Source organism: Orbicella faveolata, unplaced genomic scaffold (assembly GCF_042242905.1).
Source record: "Orbicella faveolata isolate gen_17 unplaced genomic scaffold, um_ofav_v1 contig_1, whole genome shotgun sequence".
Lineage (NCBI taxonomy): Eukaryota > Metazoa > Cnidaria > Anthozoa > Scleractinia > Merulinidae > Orbicella > Orbicella faveolata.
Genome location: NW_028301536.1, coordinates 12,553,918 through 12,572,131, shown reverse-complemented (window position 1 = coordinate 12,572,131; position 18,214 = coordinate 12,553,918). Strand labels below are relative to the sequence as shown.

Below are 18,214 nucleotides of genomic sequence, written 5' to 3'. Positions count from 1 at the left end.
TATCACGGTTTTGGGCTGAACGCGAAGACCCAGAGCTCAGTCCAGACATTTCGGAATTTTTTTTTTTAATTTTAATGGTTTTAATTTATATACACAACCACATCAGCTCTGCTGTAATTTTTATCGTGTTTAAATAAATGCTATTATCATTATCATATTCGATACAATGGACCTATATTATGGAATGAAACTGATGAGAGATTTAAGATTCTAACTCCCTATTCATTCAAAAGAGAATTACCTTCGCATTTCATTAATTTCTATTAAGTTTTACTACTAATTGCTACATTTTGGTGTTTCTGTTATTATTTTTTTTAATATTATTTACTTCTTATTGTATACATGTTTAAGAATTATTTGTTCTGTAATCTATTTCCTTAATGAAGTGTGTGAAATGTAAAATGTAAAATGCCTCTTTTCTGACCTTATATTTATTTTAAATTAATAAATGGTGGTCACCCAACTAGTTTAGCTCTTTAGTTATTTTGAGTGACCAGCAACTGTATGTATTTTTAATTTATTTATTAATTAGTAATTAAGTTAATTTTACACTTCAAATAAACCCTGTTGTTGTTGTTGTCGTCGTCATCATCATCATAACAATGTCGGGTGTTAATTTTAATATTCGCTTGTTTAAGTTTTAAAAAGTCGTTGTTGATCAAGATGATGGTGATGATGATGATGATGATGATGATTATGATTAGTCAGCCCTGTTACGCCACAAAATGTAATAACTGACACAAAATGTAATAGTAACGCAAAGTGTAATAACTTTTGCCACAAAATGTAATAGTAACGCAAAGTGTAATAACTTTTGCCACAAAATGTAATAGTAACGCAAAATGTAATAACTTTCGACGCAAAATGTAATAACGTCGGTAACGCAAAATGTAACAACTTTTGACGCAAAATGTAATACATAAAAGTAACGCAAAATGTAATAGCACAAAATGTAATAATGTTTTGGTTGGTATATGTTTGTTCGAAATATAAGGAATTACATGTGGGTAAGGGACAGAACATCTGTCTTTTTTTAAAACTGGCGGACGCCACGAGTTTTTCCAAAAGGCTACTTTGATTTTTCCAGGGGAAAAGGGGTGAATAGGTGAACTCTCGTGAAATTCCTGTAGAAAAGTGTTTTTTCATACAAAAAAGCCCTCCAAATAACACATGCCTTTCTTTATTTTGAAATTAAGGTACAAAAACTACGATTTGTAATGGTATATATGCTAACTTTATATAGCAACAATGAAATATCAATCAATTCTTTATCCGTTATATTGTCACACCAATTAACGTACTAACAAACAAGCGACTTTGTCCAATTTAACGTCTTGCAATGTCACGCTAGAAGCGAGTCAGCTCCTTTTTTTTAAATAAAAATTGGTAAAAGAATTATGCATATATATTTTAAATTGATGAAAATCTTATTTCAAACGAAATCTGACTGCAACTCTGAGGAAGGAAAAATGAAACTTGAAAATGTAAACTGAAACTTAAACTTTAAACTATTTCAGGGCTCTTTTAATTGCGGGTTCTCCAGTAGATCTTGGAGACACCGTACCACCCATAGCTGTAAGCTACTAAGCGAACCCAGGCGTTTGTCCAGTTCTTAGCATTAATTATGTGTTTTAGAGCGATTACTGCTCCACTGTTCTTTCCCTTTATGTTTATTATTTTTCGTATGCTTAGCTGGTGTATGTCGGCAACATCTGCTAGCTCTGGAAGGTAAATTTGTGGAAGAGGTACGTTGTCGACGATCCGTTTGAAAAACCTCGAAACAGCTCTCAGGGTCTGCCGCATCTGTGGATATCTCCCCACTGTTGTTTCTATAATGTTCTCCAAAGCATCTGGATTAAGGAAAGTTTGTCATACATGGATGGAAAGTTGCGTTTCCTGCCACATAAAACAATTAACGTTAACAAAATGGCAATGTTGCTCTAACATTGTCTTAAGCAGATATATTTTAGATATATTTATATCCCTTCCCCTACATTGATAAAATGGCATATTCTTTTATATTTTTGCACAAGCCATCCCTTACTTCCAATTATTTTCCGAGTTATCATTTATGTATAAAATCAGGTTCTTTAAGATCTTAGTGTACAGCTTAATTTAAAGATGTGCATGGGAATTCAATCATTTTAAGTGGGAAGATTTTGCTATCAATTGTGCCTTGATATTGAAACTCTTGCCTAGAGCAAGTCTCTGATGGGTGCCTATTACGATCTTAATAAATAAAAAATAATAATTAAAAAATAAATAAATGAATATTTCCAACAAACATATACCAACCAAAACATTATTACATTTTGTGCTATTACATTTAGCGTTACTTTTATGTATTACATTTTGCGTCAAAAGTTGTTACATTTTGCGTTACCGACGTTATTACATTTTGCGTCGAAAGTGATTACATTTTGCGTTACTATTACATTTTGTGGCAAAAGTTATTACATTTTGCGTTACTATTACATTTCGTGTCAGTTATTACATATTGTGGCGTAACAAGCCCTCTGCACACAAGTAAGTTTGTTTTCAAAGGTGTTCGCAAATAGAAGCCATTTCTGGTTAGTTGTGGTCATGTATTAGAGCCGTGTAGTAAGACATATATCTTTTGTGTCGCATTGTATGATACCAGCAGCTTGCGATTCGATTGCTTATCCTTTCCAGAGCAAATTGAAAAAAGTCTACGAGGAAAATAAAGATCTTTACACTCTACGAGCTTTACTCTATGATCAGGACAAAAAAATCAAGTTGCAATGCATCCGGGCAAAATGTCAATTGTATATAAGAACATAGTCGATATACTCCTCATACAGAATATCACACAAGCCTCCTCTTTTTAGTGTTGTATTTATCCTTAGAAAAGTATGAATGGAAATAAATAATAATAACTTTCGGAGTTATATTTACTTAAGGAGTCGTCTTTGCCGATAAACAAAAGAACCAGCGATTTTACCTTGTGGATGTTTGTATATCGTGAAGCTTTGATTTCAGCAATAGCTATGATGTACACAACATTTACTATACGTATTGCAGTTCCAAACAACATTTACAAAGTGGCCAAAGACGTTCCCACAAGACAGAAAGTTACAAACTTAATGCTAATCTTTGAAATGTTATTAGTAGGTATGGGATAGAGGCTAGGTCGCGTTGTGGTGGTGGTTGAATCGTCATGGCACACTTCTGCATCACACCTAATGGAACAAGTTCCTTTGCATGTTTGCGTGCACTCCTTCACACTTGACGAACACATCATATTACAGCGGCTATCGCCGCAGTGCTGTGTACAGACCTGTGCATCGCAGTTCATTGAGATCACAGCAGACCCAAGCCCATCTTCAGACTGTGCACATTCTCGCACACTCGATGAGCAATTCATGTCGCACGTGCTATGAAAGCAACTTTGTACACACTTATCTCCATGGCATTCCATATTAGCGATGGAAAAAAGATCTGTTTTCTGTATACAGTTCTTCACTCCAGCTAAACACTTCAAGTGAAACTTGCTATTTAGCCCTCTTTGCTCGCATGTGTCAACTGAAGACGAGCATGTCATTTCACTTAAGAAATTTTTCTTACAACTTTTACATTCTTGATTGCACGATCTCGCAGCACAGTGCATGTCTTGGCCAGTCTTTGGTATAATTGCTACTTGATTGCAGTTGGAGACGTCTTCCTTGCAGACCATCCTCCCGCAATCAGCAACAAAGCATTGCTGGGTACAGTCGTTGGATGTGCAGGTCGATGAATTGCAATTGATATTGTTGCAAGTTTGGTGGCAATACTGCGATGCTTGGCACTCCAATGTGTCACACAGGTACCCTTCTGTGAGATTAGCTGACGGAACACAGTCTTGACTGCAAGAAAACTGAGGCGATGTCCTTCCACATGACAGTGAACAAGGAGGCTGAAGGCAAGACGTGAGATTCTGTGTACATTGATCATTGATTAGAGAAGCGCAGGCTGTAACGACTGTCACGTTAGTGGCGGAGACTACAGCAGCGATCGATGTCACGCAAATGACCATCAATAGAAATAACGCCATCCTTAAACAAATAACCATATGTGACGAGGTGTCTACCTCTTATAACCGTCCCTGGCCAACTCAATGTACGTATTGATACACCACATGATATTGCACTCATCACCAGCAGCTATATTCACTATGCAAGAAAAACGTTTCAACAAAATAACTGTGAAAAATGGTAAATTAGACAATACAACTACTGCGAAAGAGCGTTTCTCTAGAGTGACTATAAAATGTTTAAGCAAGCAACCGGAACGATGATCCTGCTGGTATACGTTGGATCAATAGTGATCTAATCGGCTTTACATATAAAATGAAGAATACAAAAGCAAAAACCGACACAACGTAGGTACAATGGAAAATTTTCCATTGTACCTGAAGAAGGCTGGTTTGGCCAGCCGAAATATAGTACACCTTCAAAAAATCATCCTACGTTGTGTCGGTTTTTGCTTTTGTATTCTTCATTTCTCTAGAGGCCTCTAAAGTCTGACTGAGTATACTAACGTGGGGGAGGGGGAGGGGGGTATTGAGCCCCTAGCTGTATTCAAGTGTTCTGCAACGAGTGGAAACCATTCCCACGAGGGCTATATTCCGGCTATGTTCTAAGTAACTGAAACGGGGGAGGCGAACAAAAACCCCTCCGTCCAGTGCTCATCACGGCTAGCCAAAACCATTTCTTTCGAGGATAGGAAAGATCGAGTAAATTAGATGTATTTAGAAAAAAAAAAGTGTCATTGATGGATTGAAAAAATTTTTTTTTTCCTTTATCAAGCGGGTTTTATTGAAAAAATTCGGCATTATATTAATTAAAAAATATGTGATTAATTTTGACACTGTTGAAGGAGTACATCAAAGCGCTGGGGTGTACATATACGTCAGTAAACATTTGCTTTAGTGTCACGTATAATCAAAACATGTCAACATGCAACAAAAGAGAACCACTGCATTGCTTCTAACTTTGATAATAATTTAAATATTCAATCTTGGCACTAAATACATTAAATTCTTTCAGTCTTCACTATAAAATAATTTTATTCCTCACTTCTTGCATTTCAATTGCATCTTTCGATTTTTCTGGTGATTTCTCATCCGTGACGCTTTTGAGAACAAACTGCAGTGTCAAACTATTTTGACAGGAAAACGAGCTTCGGAAACGAACTGAGGCCAACGAGCAAGGTAATATAGGTGAACCAATTGCATTTTCTCGATCACGTGAGTTTAGCCAAGCCGTCTTATGTTTTAATCGTACGTAGGTTTTATAGTCACGGATATTGTCAATTGCGTTCAGTAGCGGGAGTTTACGATCACCTTCGGAGAAGCTATTCCCTTTCAAGATCGTAGTCAGAGAAGTTGTCTTCCACCGATATCTGCTACCGGTAGGACCGTTAGCTCGTAATGTGAGCTAATGTGATCTGCGAAATATCGAATATGATAATTCTTACCGTATCAAAACTGCGTTCCTGCTATATTTTTTGTTGCCATTACATCGCGGACCTTTTGGCCTCAAGTAATCATCAGGTTGCATATGTTAATTAAGTGATCGGCCTGCTATAATTGTATGCAAAGCACGTAAATTATGAACGGGATATTGGGCACGTTGATATAAACTTTCCCATTTCCACTCAAGCCTCGTTATCCTTGTTTTAAAGCCCTGTTTACACTTCATAAAAATCCGCGATTGCCTTAATTTTGACATTGTCAACCAAATTGAGCCAAGTGGCTAATATTTCGATAATTGCAAAGCTACAATGGCCCTCGGAGACACCTAACGTTTCTCCCTCCCCACCCCCCGGTGCATTGCGCTGAACATTGTTCGGAAAGAAGTAAGGTAAGGCTGGAGTTCGGAAAATTGAACAATGAGTTGTAAATGGAAGTGGACTTGTCATTGGGTATTAGGGCTTTTGTTATTTCTTGCACCAGTCTCAAAATACATGACGTCACGTCATGATCGACAGTAGATGAAGTACGCATTATAGGTCACAATAACTTTAAACAAGCAGTCCAAAAGGGGGTTCTGGGTCATAAACTGAGTGTCACTATAAGACTGTCGAATTTAATTGAGCAACACCCCACCCCCCTAAACTGGATTCTAGAAGCCCCGAGGGTCGCGTGAAAGAAGCGAAGGAATTTCGGACAAATGGCTGCCGCACAATCGTACCCCTCATGTATTCCGATAAACATAAATGATCTCCTCGCTCTTCAGGGAGTTGAGTCACAACGAGTAGAGTTCAAAAAAGCGTGGCACAACAATCCACGAATTAAAGGCGGTCCATACTGGCAAATTATCCACACCATTTCCGCCCTCGCTAACGACTATTACAATGTTAACGGCGGATACATCATCATCGGAGTAGAAGAAAAGGAAAACTGGGATTCACCAAATAACCGAGACGCTGTTCCATATGGTATTCAAGGGAACCTGGAAAATATACAGAAAGAGATAGCGGGGACCTGCCGCGGTAATATTAAGCCACCGCATGTTCCCAGACTACAACCTGAAGTCGTCGACTCCGAGGAAGGGAGAAAGGAAGTTCTCGTGATCTGGGTCAAGCCCTCAGAAGCCAGACCGCATATGTGCAGAGAAAGCGACAAAGGAGAAATGAAATATTACATTAGACAGGCCGCAGAAACCAAGGTAGCTCAAGACCAGGAAATAAAGCGACTGTGTCAAGAGAATAGTACTCCATTTGATGACAGAACGGCGAGTGACAGCGGTAAGAAAACTTATAGCAATGAAATTACATTAGCAGTAGGATTTCGAATTGTAAATGCGAGGCTGTGAGATTAGCTGGGAGACCTAAGTGTTGAAATTGAATTTACTAACATATGTATAAATTATTTTACTGGTCTTGAAAAGTGTGAGATAACTCGTCGAAAACTTCGGCGGAGCTTGACTGCGCGGTTGATCGATTCAACTGAGTAGTTGAGCTCGGAAAATATGTCCGTGGATAAATTATTTCAGAACTTCCTCTAAGTCTGATTTACCTATTTTCAGTTATCTTGAATTTTGGGGTTTGACATTAAGTTTAATTAACTTATCACCCTTGAGATTAGATGGCAGTATATGAATAGCTCAGTTGAAAACACATGTAAAATACCGAATGGAGTACCATACCGAGAAGAATACGACGCATAAATTATGTTATTATAAAATATTCTATTTTATCATTATACATGAAATTAGTTTTACAAATATTAATTTTATTGTAGTATTTTAAGTTTTAAAAGCGCTGCTGATCAGTAAATGTAAAAAGCGCTCTAGAAGTTATTATATTATTATTATTATTATTATTATCATTATTATTATTATTGTTATTATGCAAGAGCACGTGGCGTACACAATTAATGCATACTCTTTTCGGCACGGTGCTGTGCTCGCCATTTTACAATGGTGTGAAATGCAAATTATAATACCAAGTTTAGCTATAAAGTATTATATTTTATGTGCCGCTGCCATTTTAAGCGAGTATGAGACTCCAACCGCTACGAGTTTTTCCACATGTAAAAACGCGACCTCAATCGAATTATATTGGAAATGGAAGACCCATCGACGATCCAGAAAAATTTGTTTTTCACTTAACACATGATTGACTTTAACTTTCAATGATTGCATCGGCTTTCATTGATTCCTTTCAACTTGAATCGATTCTTTGTTAAAAAAAAAAAGAACATCCTGGAAAACAGTGCAGTGAACCAAAAGCAATTTACTTGCTGGACATGACGCAAGTCTATAAGAGACCCAGTAAATGAATCACATTCAGCTGTAAATGTCTTGAAAGCATTCACTGCTTTCTGTGTTTTCGTCGTTTCCTTTTAAGAAATTGCAAAACTAAGTACTCCGTAATCATCCTTGTTCAGCAGTGTATATCCTTGTCATTTCGAGCCTTATTCTAAGCATTTTTTTTTTTGGGGGGGGGGGGGGGGAGGGGGAGGGGAGCCAGCATCGAAATGCATCGGAAAAGGATCTCTGTTTGTCTCAAAAATGAAAAGAAATGGAACACCTAGGGATCTACTTAAAGGCTGGTTTTCACTAGCGACGGAGTCGGAGTCGTAGTCGGAGTCGTAAGAGAACTTACGACCTAGTGTAAACTGAAAATCAGAATCGTAAGCGGAGTCATAAGCTCGACGGAATCGGAGTTGGAAGAATCAGAACGTTTCCATTTCTTCCGATCCCGTTTACGACTCCGTCGTTTATGATCCAGTGAAAACTACATTGTCGGAGTCGGGAGCAGAAACGGAAGAACCAACCAATCACAAGGCCCGGAAACGAACATTGTGATTGGTTTATTCTTCCGCTTCTGCCTGCAACTTCGACAATCTAGTTTTCACTGGATAGTAAGCGACGCCGAATTGTAGGCAGATGCGGTGTTCTGCTTTCGACTCTGTCAGTTTGTTTTTCACTAGATGGTATTACTCTACGCTTCTGATTGCGACTCCGACTACAACTCCCAGCCGTCGCTAGTAAAAACCAGCCTTAAGGGGCGTCATGGGCGGCCCCCATGTAACCCTGACATCGACTCTTCAGTATTCTGTTATTTATCCTTTTTTGTGTGCTTCTGATCAGGCACAATTATACAGGATAGTAATGAAAGTTGTTCTCCTCTCTTCCATCAATAGGAACCGGTCGTATCCTGTCTGAAGAAGATATAGACAAAGGCCTTGTGCTGAAGTACTTGAAGGATACCGACAGTAAACTGGCCCGTCATACGGGTGAACCAATAACTATTTACCAAAAAATGGATTTGGTAAAGAGTACATCAGATAAGGTAGTCAAAAAGCAGTTGGTTCCAGTTTTTGCACCACTAAATGTGGCCCTACTTTTTTTAATCCTGAACCTCATAAATTTTTCAAAGGGGCAAGGGCAGAAATTGCAATATTCTCCCATGACAATTACCTGGAAGAGCGAAAAAAAATGACTGGCCCAATAGACCAACAGATTGAAGGGTGTTTGTCCTTTATCCTGGAGAAACCAAAAAAAGGCGTTGCGTGCCATGCATTTTCTGCCTGTCCCGACCGAGCTCTTCGTGAAGCAGTCGTGAATGCGTTTTATCACAGAAGCTATGAAGTCTCCTACCCCGATCCAGTCAAAATTCACGTCAAACCAGAATTCATCGACATCATCAGCTACCCTGGTCCAGATCCAACTCTGAAGCCCGAAGACTTCTCAGAAAATAAAGTACCACCTGTACAGCACAGGAACAGGAGGATAGCAGATTTTTTGAAATCATTGAAACTCGCCGAAGGAATGTATACTGGTGTCGGTACTATTTTTACTTCCATGAAAGAGAGCAAGAATCCCAAACCTCAGTTTGATTTTGGCCCAGGATACTTTCGTGTACGTCTTCCTAGACACCCGAAGTACATTGTTCAGTCAATAAGAGGTAGAGTTGATTATCTCTGTGCAACGGGAAACTAGGCAGAGGCAGTGAAGCTCATCGAGGAATTCCTTGAGAAGAATTCAAGCATGTGGTCTGAAACTTTACTTACCAAATTGATTGAACTGCTGCACGTTGAGGATGATGAGGACGATCCAAACGTCGCTCAGTATCAAAAGTTTCTTGCAGAGAGAAAGCAAAGACGCATTCCTCTAAAAGAACAACTGGCCAAATGGTGTGAAAGTGAAACACTGAACATATCCACCGCGGTCAAACTTGTCACGGAGCTTGTGGAAGAAGATGCAGTTTTCGCTGATGTTTCTCGTGTTGTACCAAAGGTGTTTGACCTGTGCGGGCTGAAAGACGATCAAGGACGACCACAACTGGGAGTCCAGCAGAACGCCCATAAAATCTTTGAGGCAATGGGTGATCTTGCCCTCACAGATGCCTCGGTGTCCTTCCAATTTGCATCCTGTAAGTTCAACCTGTACGTCTTAAATACACAGAAAGACCTCGAATTCAAACAACGCAAAGCATCCAGCAGAGAGCCTAAAGTAGGAGCTAGAGAACGCAGAGACCTGTTCCCCCTCCTTAGAAAGGCGGAAGATTATGTAAAAACAGCGATACAGCTCACAGACAAAGACGACAAACGCCATCTCGCAATGGAGTGGCGTTTGCTTGGCTACATTCACTCACAACGATGTGCAATCCAAAGGTCAACTGAGAAACAAGTCACAGACTGCTACGATAAAGCTCGACTGTATGACCTGAATATCAGACTCAACTCAGTTTTTATTCCAGCAGGCAGTCTTTCACGTTACGCTCTTAGCTCCAGCCGGTGAAGGCAACTGAAACCTGACTCGCACCAAGAGAGGAGAGGGGGGAGATGATTCGGTGGTCTGGATCTGAGTACAAAGCTGAATAGGTCATATTCGTATACTCGGTATTGGACTGGAACTAGCTTGCAAGTGAGGCTAATGCAGAGACTCTTTCCCCCCGCATGAGCCTCCATTGCGAGCTAGTTCCAGTCCAATACCGAGAATACGCAATAGTGCGAAGGGATAGCTTCACCCTTTATCTGTATAACAATATATTATGTAAGAATATCGTGGCTGAAATTTAAGAAATTTTAAGAATAAACCCGAGGCTGAGATTTTTTGAGCAGAATATATTTACTGCGATGATCACTCAATATGTCTTTTTATTTTTTGTGTGTTGAAAATTTGTATATACAATACAATTATTACATGTTTTTAATTAAACAGTATAATATTTTGCCCTCCTCTAAACTGCAGAACTAGTAAAAAAAAAAAAAAAACAAGAAGAATAACACTAGCCGTAGGCTCGATGCTATAATAACATTTCTGCTGAGAAGTTATGTGTGTCAGATCAGGCTTTACTCCCTGCAGGCTAGCTCCAAAATGATTCCAACACCGTCAAAGTCAATACAAAATGCCATACGCTATTATCTCGGAACATTGGCAAGAATATTTTCAGCCTAAAATCGGTAGAGAAATAAGAATATTCAGCCTTGGCCGGAGAAAAAATATTCCTATGAAAAAACGAGTTTGGGTCGTTAGCCATCTGTACACAGGTAAGCTGTGAACGCCTCTGAGGAAAGCAGTATTGCTCGCGAGCTCTTTGAGTTCTTAAAACTGATAGCTCCCAATCACTCAGACTGCTTGAACGAGCACACAACACATGTCGGCATGACATCTCGGACATTCAAATTCATGAGAATCAAAGTATTGAAAAGTAGTCAATTTTATTGTGTATTAGGGAGAAATTTATTGGATATCTGTAAGTAAATTTAGTATTAGTATAATAAACATTTTTCAGTATTTTAGTATTTTTTAATTAGTATTTGTAAATTAACATTTTAACTTAGTAACACGACCCCTCAAGCGACAGCTTTTAGCTTTAATTTGTTATCGTGTATATATAAATAAAAGGTCTGTAGTGTATTGTATTGTCGTAATATAGAAGATAGAGCGCCTCAGAGTCTGAAACTGATGGACACAATCAAGGATTGAGTTCTCGGATTGAAAGTTATTTAGTTTTTTGGTTATTCTCCATTAATTGAATTTTTGTGAATCAATGTAGTTAGCACCTGAATTTCAAGGCTAAAGGCTGAAGTGTTTGAACTAGAAAGGACCTGACAGCCAGAGCTGGCAACGTTTTTGAAATGTTGACGGTGGCCAACCAGAAAGCTCTTGCTAATTTGGCCACCGCTCACAAATAAAGTTTATTTCCTTACCGCTTTATATTTCTTAAACTTTTTTTTTTTTTTTTACCATTTTAATTAATTTACCTGATCCAGTGGGGTGGAAATCCCAGAAAGAGCAAAGAAACCACCGAATTCCAAACGTATAATGTTGTTTAATGATTGATATTCGATCTGGAATTGAATCACCACCAAGTACACAACGGTAATTAACGAAAAAACAGCTATGCAAAACGAAAATAAAAGTACAACACAATTGCGATATATACACGGTCAATAATACTTGCTTTTTGCCGAGTTAACGACGCTCGATAGCAAGCATACAATACCAAAACAGAAAGATCAAGCAAACTTACTTCGTGAAAGGATGCCACGTTTCATCTAAACATCAAAAGGATTACGTGCAAAAGCAAACCTCATGAACGTTCCGAAAGCGACGATACTATGATTTAACCTAATCCGATCATGTCACGGGTGGACCACTCTATGTGTTCGTGGTTAATAATTGTTTAAATGAAGCGAAAAGAATCTATGAAGGTTATGAATAAAGCTCTGAAAATTGCATATCTAAATTACAACTCGGTCTGAATATCCCATCGACTCGTGTGGTGTTTTTTCGCTTTCCTGGGCCGTCTGAGGCGTCTTTTTACGAAATTACTTTCGGCCGGTCTTTTTCAGAGTGTTGAGGGTCTCCCAGGGGGGTCTTTGTTCCCTTGTTCCCTTCCAAAATTGCCCTATGTTCCCATGTTCCCACACATTTTCGTTATTTGTTCCCCTCTGTAATTTTTCGAATTTTGTTCCCCTGTTCCCGAAAAATGGCTAATGTTCCCTTGTTCCCTTCGATATTTTGCCAATGTTCCCTTGTTCCCCAAAACCCCTAGGAGACCCTCAGCGTTAGCCATAACCCTCGAAGATTCTGTTCGTTTCATATAAACAATTATTAACCACGAACACATATAGTGGTCCGCCTGTGTGTAGATTAATTAGTTACGTATTTTGACAGCCATTTCCTTAAATTAAACGAAAATCAGTTCTCTTATTAAATTATTAAAATGTCACGCAAGCGTCAAACAATCACACAAACATACCGTATCGACCTTTATCTAAATGCCCTATATAGTGTAGACCTTTTTCGACTGGACGGTTTGTTGCCCCATTTCAGACCACGTGATGATACTCTTGGGAATTCTTCCTTTCAGATTTTTAAATATTTGCGTGTATATGAATAAATAATTTTTAAATGGATAAAAGAACAATTCTCTAGAGAATGTCACGTGGTCTGTAATGGAACAATAAACCGCCCAAGCGAAAAAGGTCTCTTGATCATGAATCATGATGCAGAACCGAGGTGGGGGGGGGGGGGGGTGGGTAATCCCTTATATGGGCTATATAGGTATGTGCGGCCCCAAAGGGTATGGTTTTTCAGCTGTTTTGGTCATAAATAGGGTATCGATTTTAGCCGATTTTTGCCATTTTGGTCATAAATAGGGTATGCTTTTTGCACTCTAGCCTTGATATGGGTATGTTTTTAAAAAGACGCCACTTTTTCGTCATTATCGAAAAGAAAATCAACAAAAGCCCTTCACAAATTATGTTTACGGTAATTTAACATTGGTCTGAACTAGAGAACTTATGATAACGCAGGTCTGAAACAGGGTTTTGATTTAAGGGTTAGGTCATAAATAGGGTTTCGAATTTTTGGTCAGGTCATGAATAGGGTAGGGAATATCGCAGATTTTGGTCATAAATAGGGTAAGAGTTTTGGGAAGCGGGCCGCAGACTCCAACCCGATTTTTCTGGGAGTAGCCCCCCCACCCGGGGGTACAGATAACCTCTCTTGTTCAAGCAACCTTCTGTTTTAATTTCAAAGGCAAGTTTTGCCCCTCCGTTAGAGCCAAAGAAGAAGTCACTGGCAATCTGAACTCGCGATAAATAATTGCCAGCGAAAAACACGTGAAACATTTGCGTTATAGACCTGTTTCAATGGCCTTCAGTGTAACATACTTGGCTAATCTCCTCTGACGATTGACATCGATGACAAGGCACGAGTCATTTGAAAGAAACTGAGTCAATAAAGGTAAAAGATAACTTTACTTCTCGGAATTGAACTTTTGCAAATGTTCAGTTTAGTTGTCTTAGTTCAGCCACTTTAGGCCCCTACAGTGCGGTTACCGAAGAAAAGAAAGAAAAAATGCCCCCGAGCAGGGGGAGAGGTGTTCGAAAGACGGTGTATTCACTTCGGGTTTCATGCAAAATTGCGTTATACGTGACACCATGACTGAAGGCGTCCGGGTGACCTGGGGCGAATCGAAAGCGAAACTGCCTTGGCACGGCTGACTCCGGAAATATCGCGATAAAGCTTAGGTCCGTGATTCATCGTACTCGTTGACAAAAAGACTGTGAAGTTGCACTGACGCTTTTAGCGTAGATGGCAGACAACGGAGAACAAGGCTGTGGCGGAGTGGATGGAGTTCGTAGTGAGAGTGAGCCGCTTATTCCGCCGCCTTACTTGCTCTTCCGGCAAGGTCGACAGCCACAGAATGCTGGCGGATGGTCCGTATGCTCTAGACTTATTTTGCCTGTTTTCAAGGTTGTGTTCTGTTCACTTGGACTATGGGGACATCAAAAATGGAACTACATTCCGCGTGTCCTATTTGTTATGAGTTGTTTAACTCAAGCCGGTTACCAGATCTCTGTTGACTGGGGCTGCCCATACTTTGACTGCAGCTACTTCAACAAGACACATCATAACAAGACTGAGGAGTTCCCTAAAACAAGAAGAATGTGCTTTACTATGTTTTCTCTAGCAGCTTTCTTCTCATATTCGATTTTCCTTGTTTGTTTAACAGCCTCCAGGAGTACAGTCTCATCCATGATGTCTCCCTGCAAATCAATGGCGGACGTTGTTGACAGGAAGGAGATCACCCTGTTATTTTTTATTTTCATTATCATTATGGCGTCGTTTTTAAGTGGAATGGTCTTGTTGTTCAGCGTTCAGCTTAAAAGTAATGATATTCAAGACAATTTAAAGTCCGCGTACGCTGTTATTGCAGCAGCAGTAGTATTAACGCACTGGGCATCTTTCAACACCTGTCACGTGTTCGCAATCAGTTCTTTATCTCTCGGTAAGTATTCAGTGCTGAAACACTTTTTCTTTGAAAGGGCGAAAGCTTACGTTATCGCATTCATTCTGGAAGCAAACGAAATCCGACAGGTTTCTGAGGAAGCCGTATGACAATTCTATTTAAACTGAAAAGTCCTTTCAAGGTTGGAATGCTGAGCACTTTCAACAAAGCCATATACCGTTTCTTTCAATCTCTTCCTCTGAGCCCGCTACCGTTTTAGTCAGCACCAAAGTGGCGAGAACGAGACCAGACCAGAACTGATCTTTCCTCTGACATGATTACACCCTGTAGCCGGTATAAAGACAAATCAAGAGAAAATCGCAACTAAAAGAAAACAAATGCTCTGGGCAAACTCCAAGTAATATGTGGGATAAACAACAGCTCTCGACCTTAGTTCAGGTAAAAAGAAAGAATGGTGGGCTCTGATATTCTGTACTTGCTGATTAAAACAAATGTGGCTTTGCCACTGAATGGATTAGATTACGCAACAGGAATAGGCTACTGCACCTTCTTCAAAATTTGTGTTCATGACCAGGTGCAATTAAATACAGAAGGAGGTAAGTATGCATCAATTTTCACCGCGTCCCAGTAGGTAGGATTAACACGTTATATTTCATTTTTGAGAATCTCGCAAAAAACCAAGTGAGAGAGCTTCCTGGTAGGGTAAAACAACCCCTGGCTCATTGAAGGATTATATAAAATAACGTGCCAATTACAGTTATAAACCTTGTCAAAAGAGCGCTCATCGCTTTTTTACTTCAGGTACTTTTGCGGAAGATTGCGTCAGGCTCATCCGGGACCTCGATGACGGAAACCTCGATGACGTCATAAGAATTCACGAAAATCTGTGTACAGTTGTTTCTGATACAGTATCAGCTTGCAGCGTGTGGTTTGTGCTGCACTGGTTTACTTTTGGAGCAGGCATGGTCGTAGACGTCATATTAATATCTAAGGAAATCATGACGGACCGGGACAGTAATCCTACCCCAGCTGACACCCCAGCTACTTTCAAGATCTCCCTTTATTTAATCTTGGTCGGTGTTCTCTATCTCTTCACACTCCCATGTTTCTACGCTGCCAGGATTACAAGTAAATGCAACGGTAAGAGAAGTTTATAGGGAAAAAAGTATAGATTAAGAGTACAAAACATTGATGAATTGATCACTTACTTGGACGATTAATTTATGCCCTTACAACAGGTCCGACAAAGTTGGCGCAGTGGTGAGAGTGCTCGCCTCTCACCAATGTGGCCTGGGTTCGATTCCGACCCGGAGTGGGCTGAGTTTGTTGTTGGTACTCGCCTTGCCTCGAGGGTTTTTCTCCAGGTTCTCAGGTTTCCCTCCGCCCTATACAAAACAAACACTCCAAATTCCAAATCGACCAGGATAGATCAGAGGACATGCGTGAAAACCAGCTAAAACTGATGTGGCTTTCTCTCTAAATATTTAACAATTATTGGACGAGCAGTGAGCAAAATATCGTGATTCGTCAGTGGAGAGCAGATCAATTATTTGCCGAAGCCGGAAGCTGAGGCAAATAATTGGTCTGCGAGACTCTGACAAATCACGATATTTTGCGATAACCGAGTTCAATAATGGTTTTATAAATCGATCACCAGTTTTGTTTTCTTATTTAAATCACTCTCTGGCAGCTCAGCGGAGCAATCTGCCATTTTTCACCAGAGATCATGGTTACAATTACGCGTGAGCAGAATATTATCTGCAGCAAAACACATTTAGACGGTACTACCTATAAGCAGCCCATTATTTGTGGGCATTTATTTGCAGGCATGTGGTTGGCTCTCGGATAATGAAAAGGAAGAAAATGCATCCAATGATAATGTAATTTATTATTTATTTTACCTAGCTCCCAGAGCACTCTACTGACAGAAACCGTCCGTCCCTCTTAGCAAGTAATCATCCTCTCTTGCTCATAGCCAGTAGTTGTTTGGCGCGAGGAAAAGTGGCTCTGAGACACATGATATTTGATTGGCTAACATTCTTGGACTATGATTTTGACAAATTCAACGGTGGATTCCTTTCCGAAAATATCCACTGACAAGGGAGTATGAAGGGTTTAGGAATATATACCGCTCAACTACAGCACCAATACAGACCACTTAAAAGTTTAACATTACTCGAATATGAGGACAATTTTCAGTGAAGCCTCCCATATTACCGAACAAAGTAGATGTGTCAGTATACTGTCTTTGAAAACTTTTCTCTAGATTAATTTTATCTAAAAGCTTGAATTCGGGTTTTTTTTTTAAACAAATCTAACAACGGTATCTCTGGCACATAGGCTTCTGTAACATTGTGTTATTTTATAGTTTTCCTTTTGTTCGTTTTCTAAGGAATCTACGAGAGAATCAACTGCACGACATCTAATGACTGGAAGGAAGGCCACACGTTCAGGGATCGCCGTAACATCGCTCTGTTCGTTTCCTACGCTAAGGACACGGGTTGTGGGTTCAAAGTTGGCAGGATCACGTTTAACACTTCTTTAGCCTGGCTTTCCTTTTTCTTCGGATTAACGGCTTTGCTATTTCATTTTTTCTAACCTCCGTCTTACAGGAAAAGCACTCACACAGTTTATGTTACCTCCGCTAGTTATGTTTGACAACACGTAAGTGACGCCCTGGCTTTAGCAAAACGATCTGATTCGAAGACTGTTTTAATTTTTTTTTGCATAAAGTTATTTTGTTTGCCAGAAAATTCTAAAAATCCACCGGACGTTATTCGCAGTTTTTTTGTATGTATATTGTGTTTGTAAATAAAAAAATACAAAAAAAAAAAAAAAAAATGACGGAGCTAAAATTATCCGCACATCAGTAAGTTAGTTAATTATCTGCCAGCAGCTCGTTAAAAATGTAGTTAATAGACTGTTACAGAATTGCTTATTTTCCCTATTACAAGTAAGAGTTAGTGTTTGGAGAGCACGAGAGAAGCGTAAGAGTTGCTTGGGACGCAGCCAAGAGCAACTTTAACATTTACGATAGCTTCTCTCATGCCCTTCAATCTTTCAAGTTGATTAGTTGGTTTAAACATGAAATGAACTGATGACCAGAGACATTCCAGTACCTTTTGGCTCTGATAGTAAGCTGGTAAAAAGTGCGAAAGGAACGGTTTGTAAGAAAGAACTGACACGTCCATAAAACAATCATACAGGTACCTTTTATGGATTGCTTTCAAAATTTCCAACGATTGTTTAACGGTAAGTCACCCCGGGATACAGTGTATGTTACGTTCTCTCAGTGCTCAATATCTATATAGCAGATTTCTACTCCCTGAATATTCCTGTGAGGTTTTTAGTAATTTTAGGTCTTGGGTTCTTTTATTGTCAAGTGAAAGCGACGGTGGTCTCGAATTCAACTCCTCCACGTCTTGTAAATAGCCGGCAACTGGTCTGCCTCCCACTAGTTTTTAACACGCGTTTCTGTTTACTTACAATATATTTG

The 18,214-nt window shown here is 39.5% G+C and overlaps 3 protein-coding genes across 4 annotated transcripts; 2 read left to right on the top strand and 1 right to left on the bottom strand.

The window, feature by feature from the left end:
• Positions 1-1,164: 1,164 nt before the first annotated feature.
• On the bottom strand, positions 1,165-5,560 carry LOC110055884 (uncharacterized). Of its 2 annotated transcripts, XR_016207246.1 has the most exons (3): positions 5,476-5,560; positions 2,963-4,169; positions 1,165-1,896 (listed from the first exon to the last, which is right to left on the bottom strand). XR_016207246.1 is itself a non-coding variant. In XM_020762306.2 (2 exons), exon 2 carries the CDS (start codon positions 4,067-4,069, stop codon positions 3,056-3,058), a length of 1,014 nt encoding a protein of 337 aa, XP_020617965.2. In that variant the 5' UTR covers positions 4,070-4,169; positions 5,476-5,560; the 3' UTR covers positions 1,165-3,055. The 2 variants fall into 2 exon arrangements, 1 of the variants encoding a protein (XP_020617965.2); XM_020762306.2 differs by having other exon boundaries at positions 1,165-4,169.
• Positions 5,561-5,820: 260 nt separating this feature from the next.
• Positions 5,821-11,672, top strand: LOC110055883 (uncharacterized). Its single transcript, XM_020762305.2, has 3 exons — positions 5,821-6,747; positions 8,651-10,333; positions 10,431-11,672. The coding sequence occupies exons 1-2, from the start codon at positions 6,171-6,173 to the stop codon at positions 8,947-8,949; spliced, it is 876 nt and encodes a 291-aa protein (XP_020617964.1). The 5' UTR covers positions 5,821-6,170; the 3' UTR covers positions 8,950-10,333; positions 10,431-11,672.
• Positions 11,673-13,911: 2,239 nt separating this feature from the next.
• Positions 13,912-17,559, top strand: LOC110055882 (uncharacterized). The gene is made up of 3 exons (XM_089289733.1): positions 13,912-14,757; positions 15,520-15,858; positions 17,111-17,559. The coding sequence occupies exons 1-3, from the start codon at positions 14,061-14,063 to the stop codon at positions 17,314-17,316; spliced, it is 1,242 nt and encodes a 413-aa protein (XP_089145859.1). The 5' UTR covers positions 13,912-14,060; the 3' UTR covers positions 17,317-17,559.
• The last annotated feature ends 655 nt before the right edge of the window (positions 17,560-18,214 follow it).

Excerpts from the sequence above, each read along its gene's own strand:
- LOC110055882 (XM_089289733.1), top strand. The coding sequence starts at position 14,061 with ATGGCAGACAACGGAGAACAAGGCTGTGGCGGAGTGGATGGAGTTCGT. Across the intron at positions 14,758-15,519 it reads AATCAGTTCTTTATCTCTCG|GTACTTTTGCGGAAGATTGC; the intron begins GTAAGTATTCAG and ends TTTTTACTTCAG. Across the intron at positions 15,859-17,110 it reads GATTACAAGTAAATGCAACG|GAATCTACGAGAGAATCAAC; the intron begins GTAAGAGAAGTT and ends TCGTTTTCTAAG.
- LOC110055884 (XM_020762306.2), bottom strand. The coding sequence starts at position 4,069 with ATGGTTATTTGTTTAAGGATGGCGTTATTTCTATTGATGGTCATTTGC.
- LOC110055883 (XM_020762305.2), top strand. The coding sequence starts at position 6,171 with ATGGCTGCCGCACAATCGTACCCCTCATGTATTCCGATAAACATAAAT. Across the intron at positions 6,748-8,650 it reads CAGAACGGCGAGTGACAGCG|GAACCGGTCGTATCCTGTCT; the intron begins GTAAGAAAACTT and ends TTCCATCAATAG.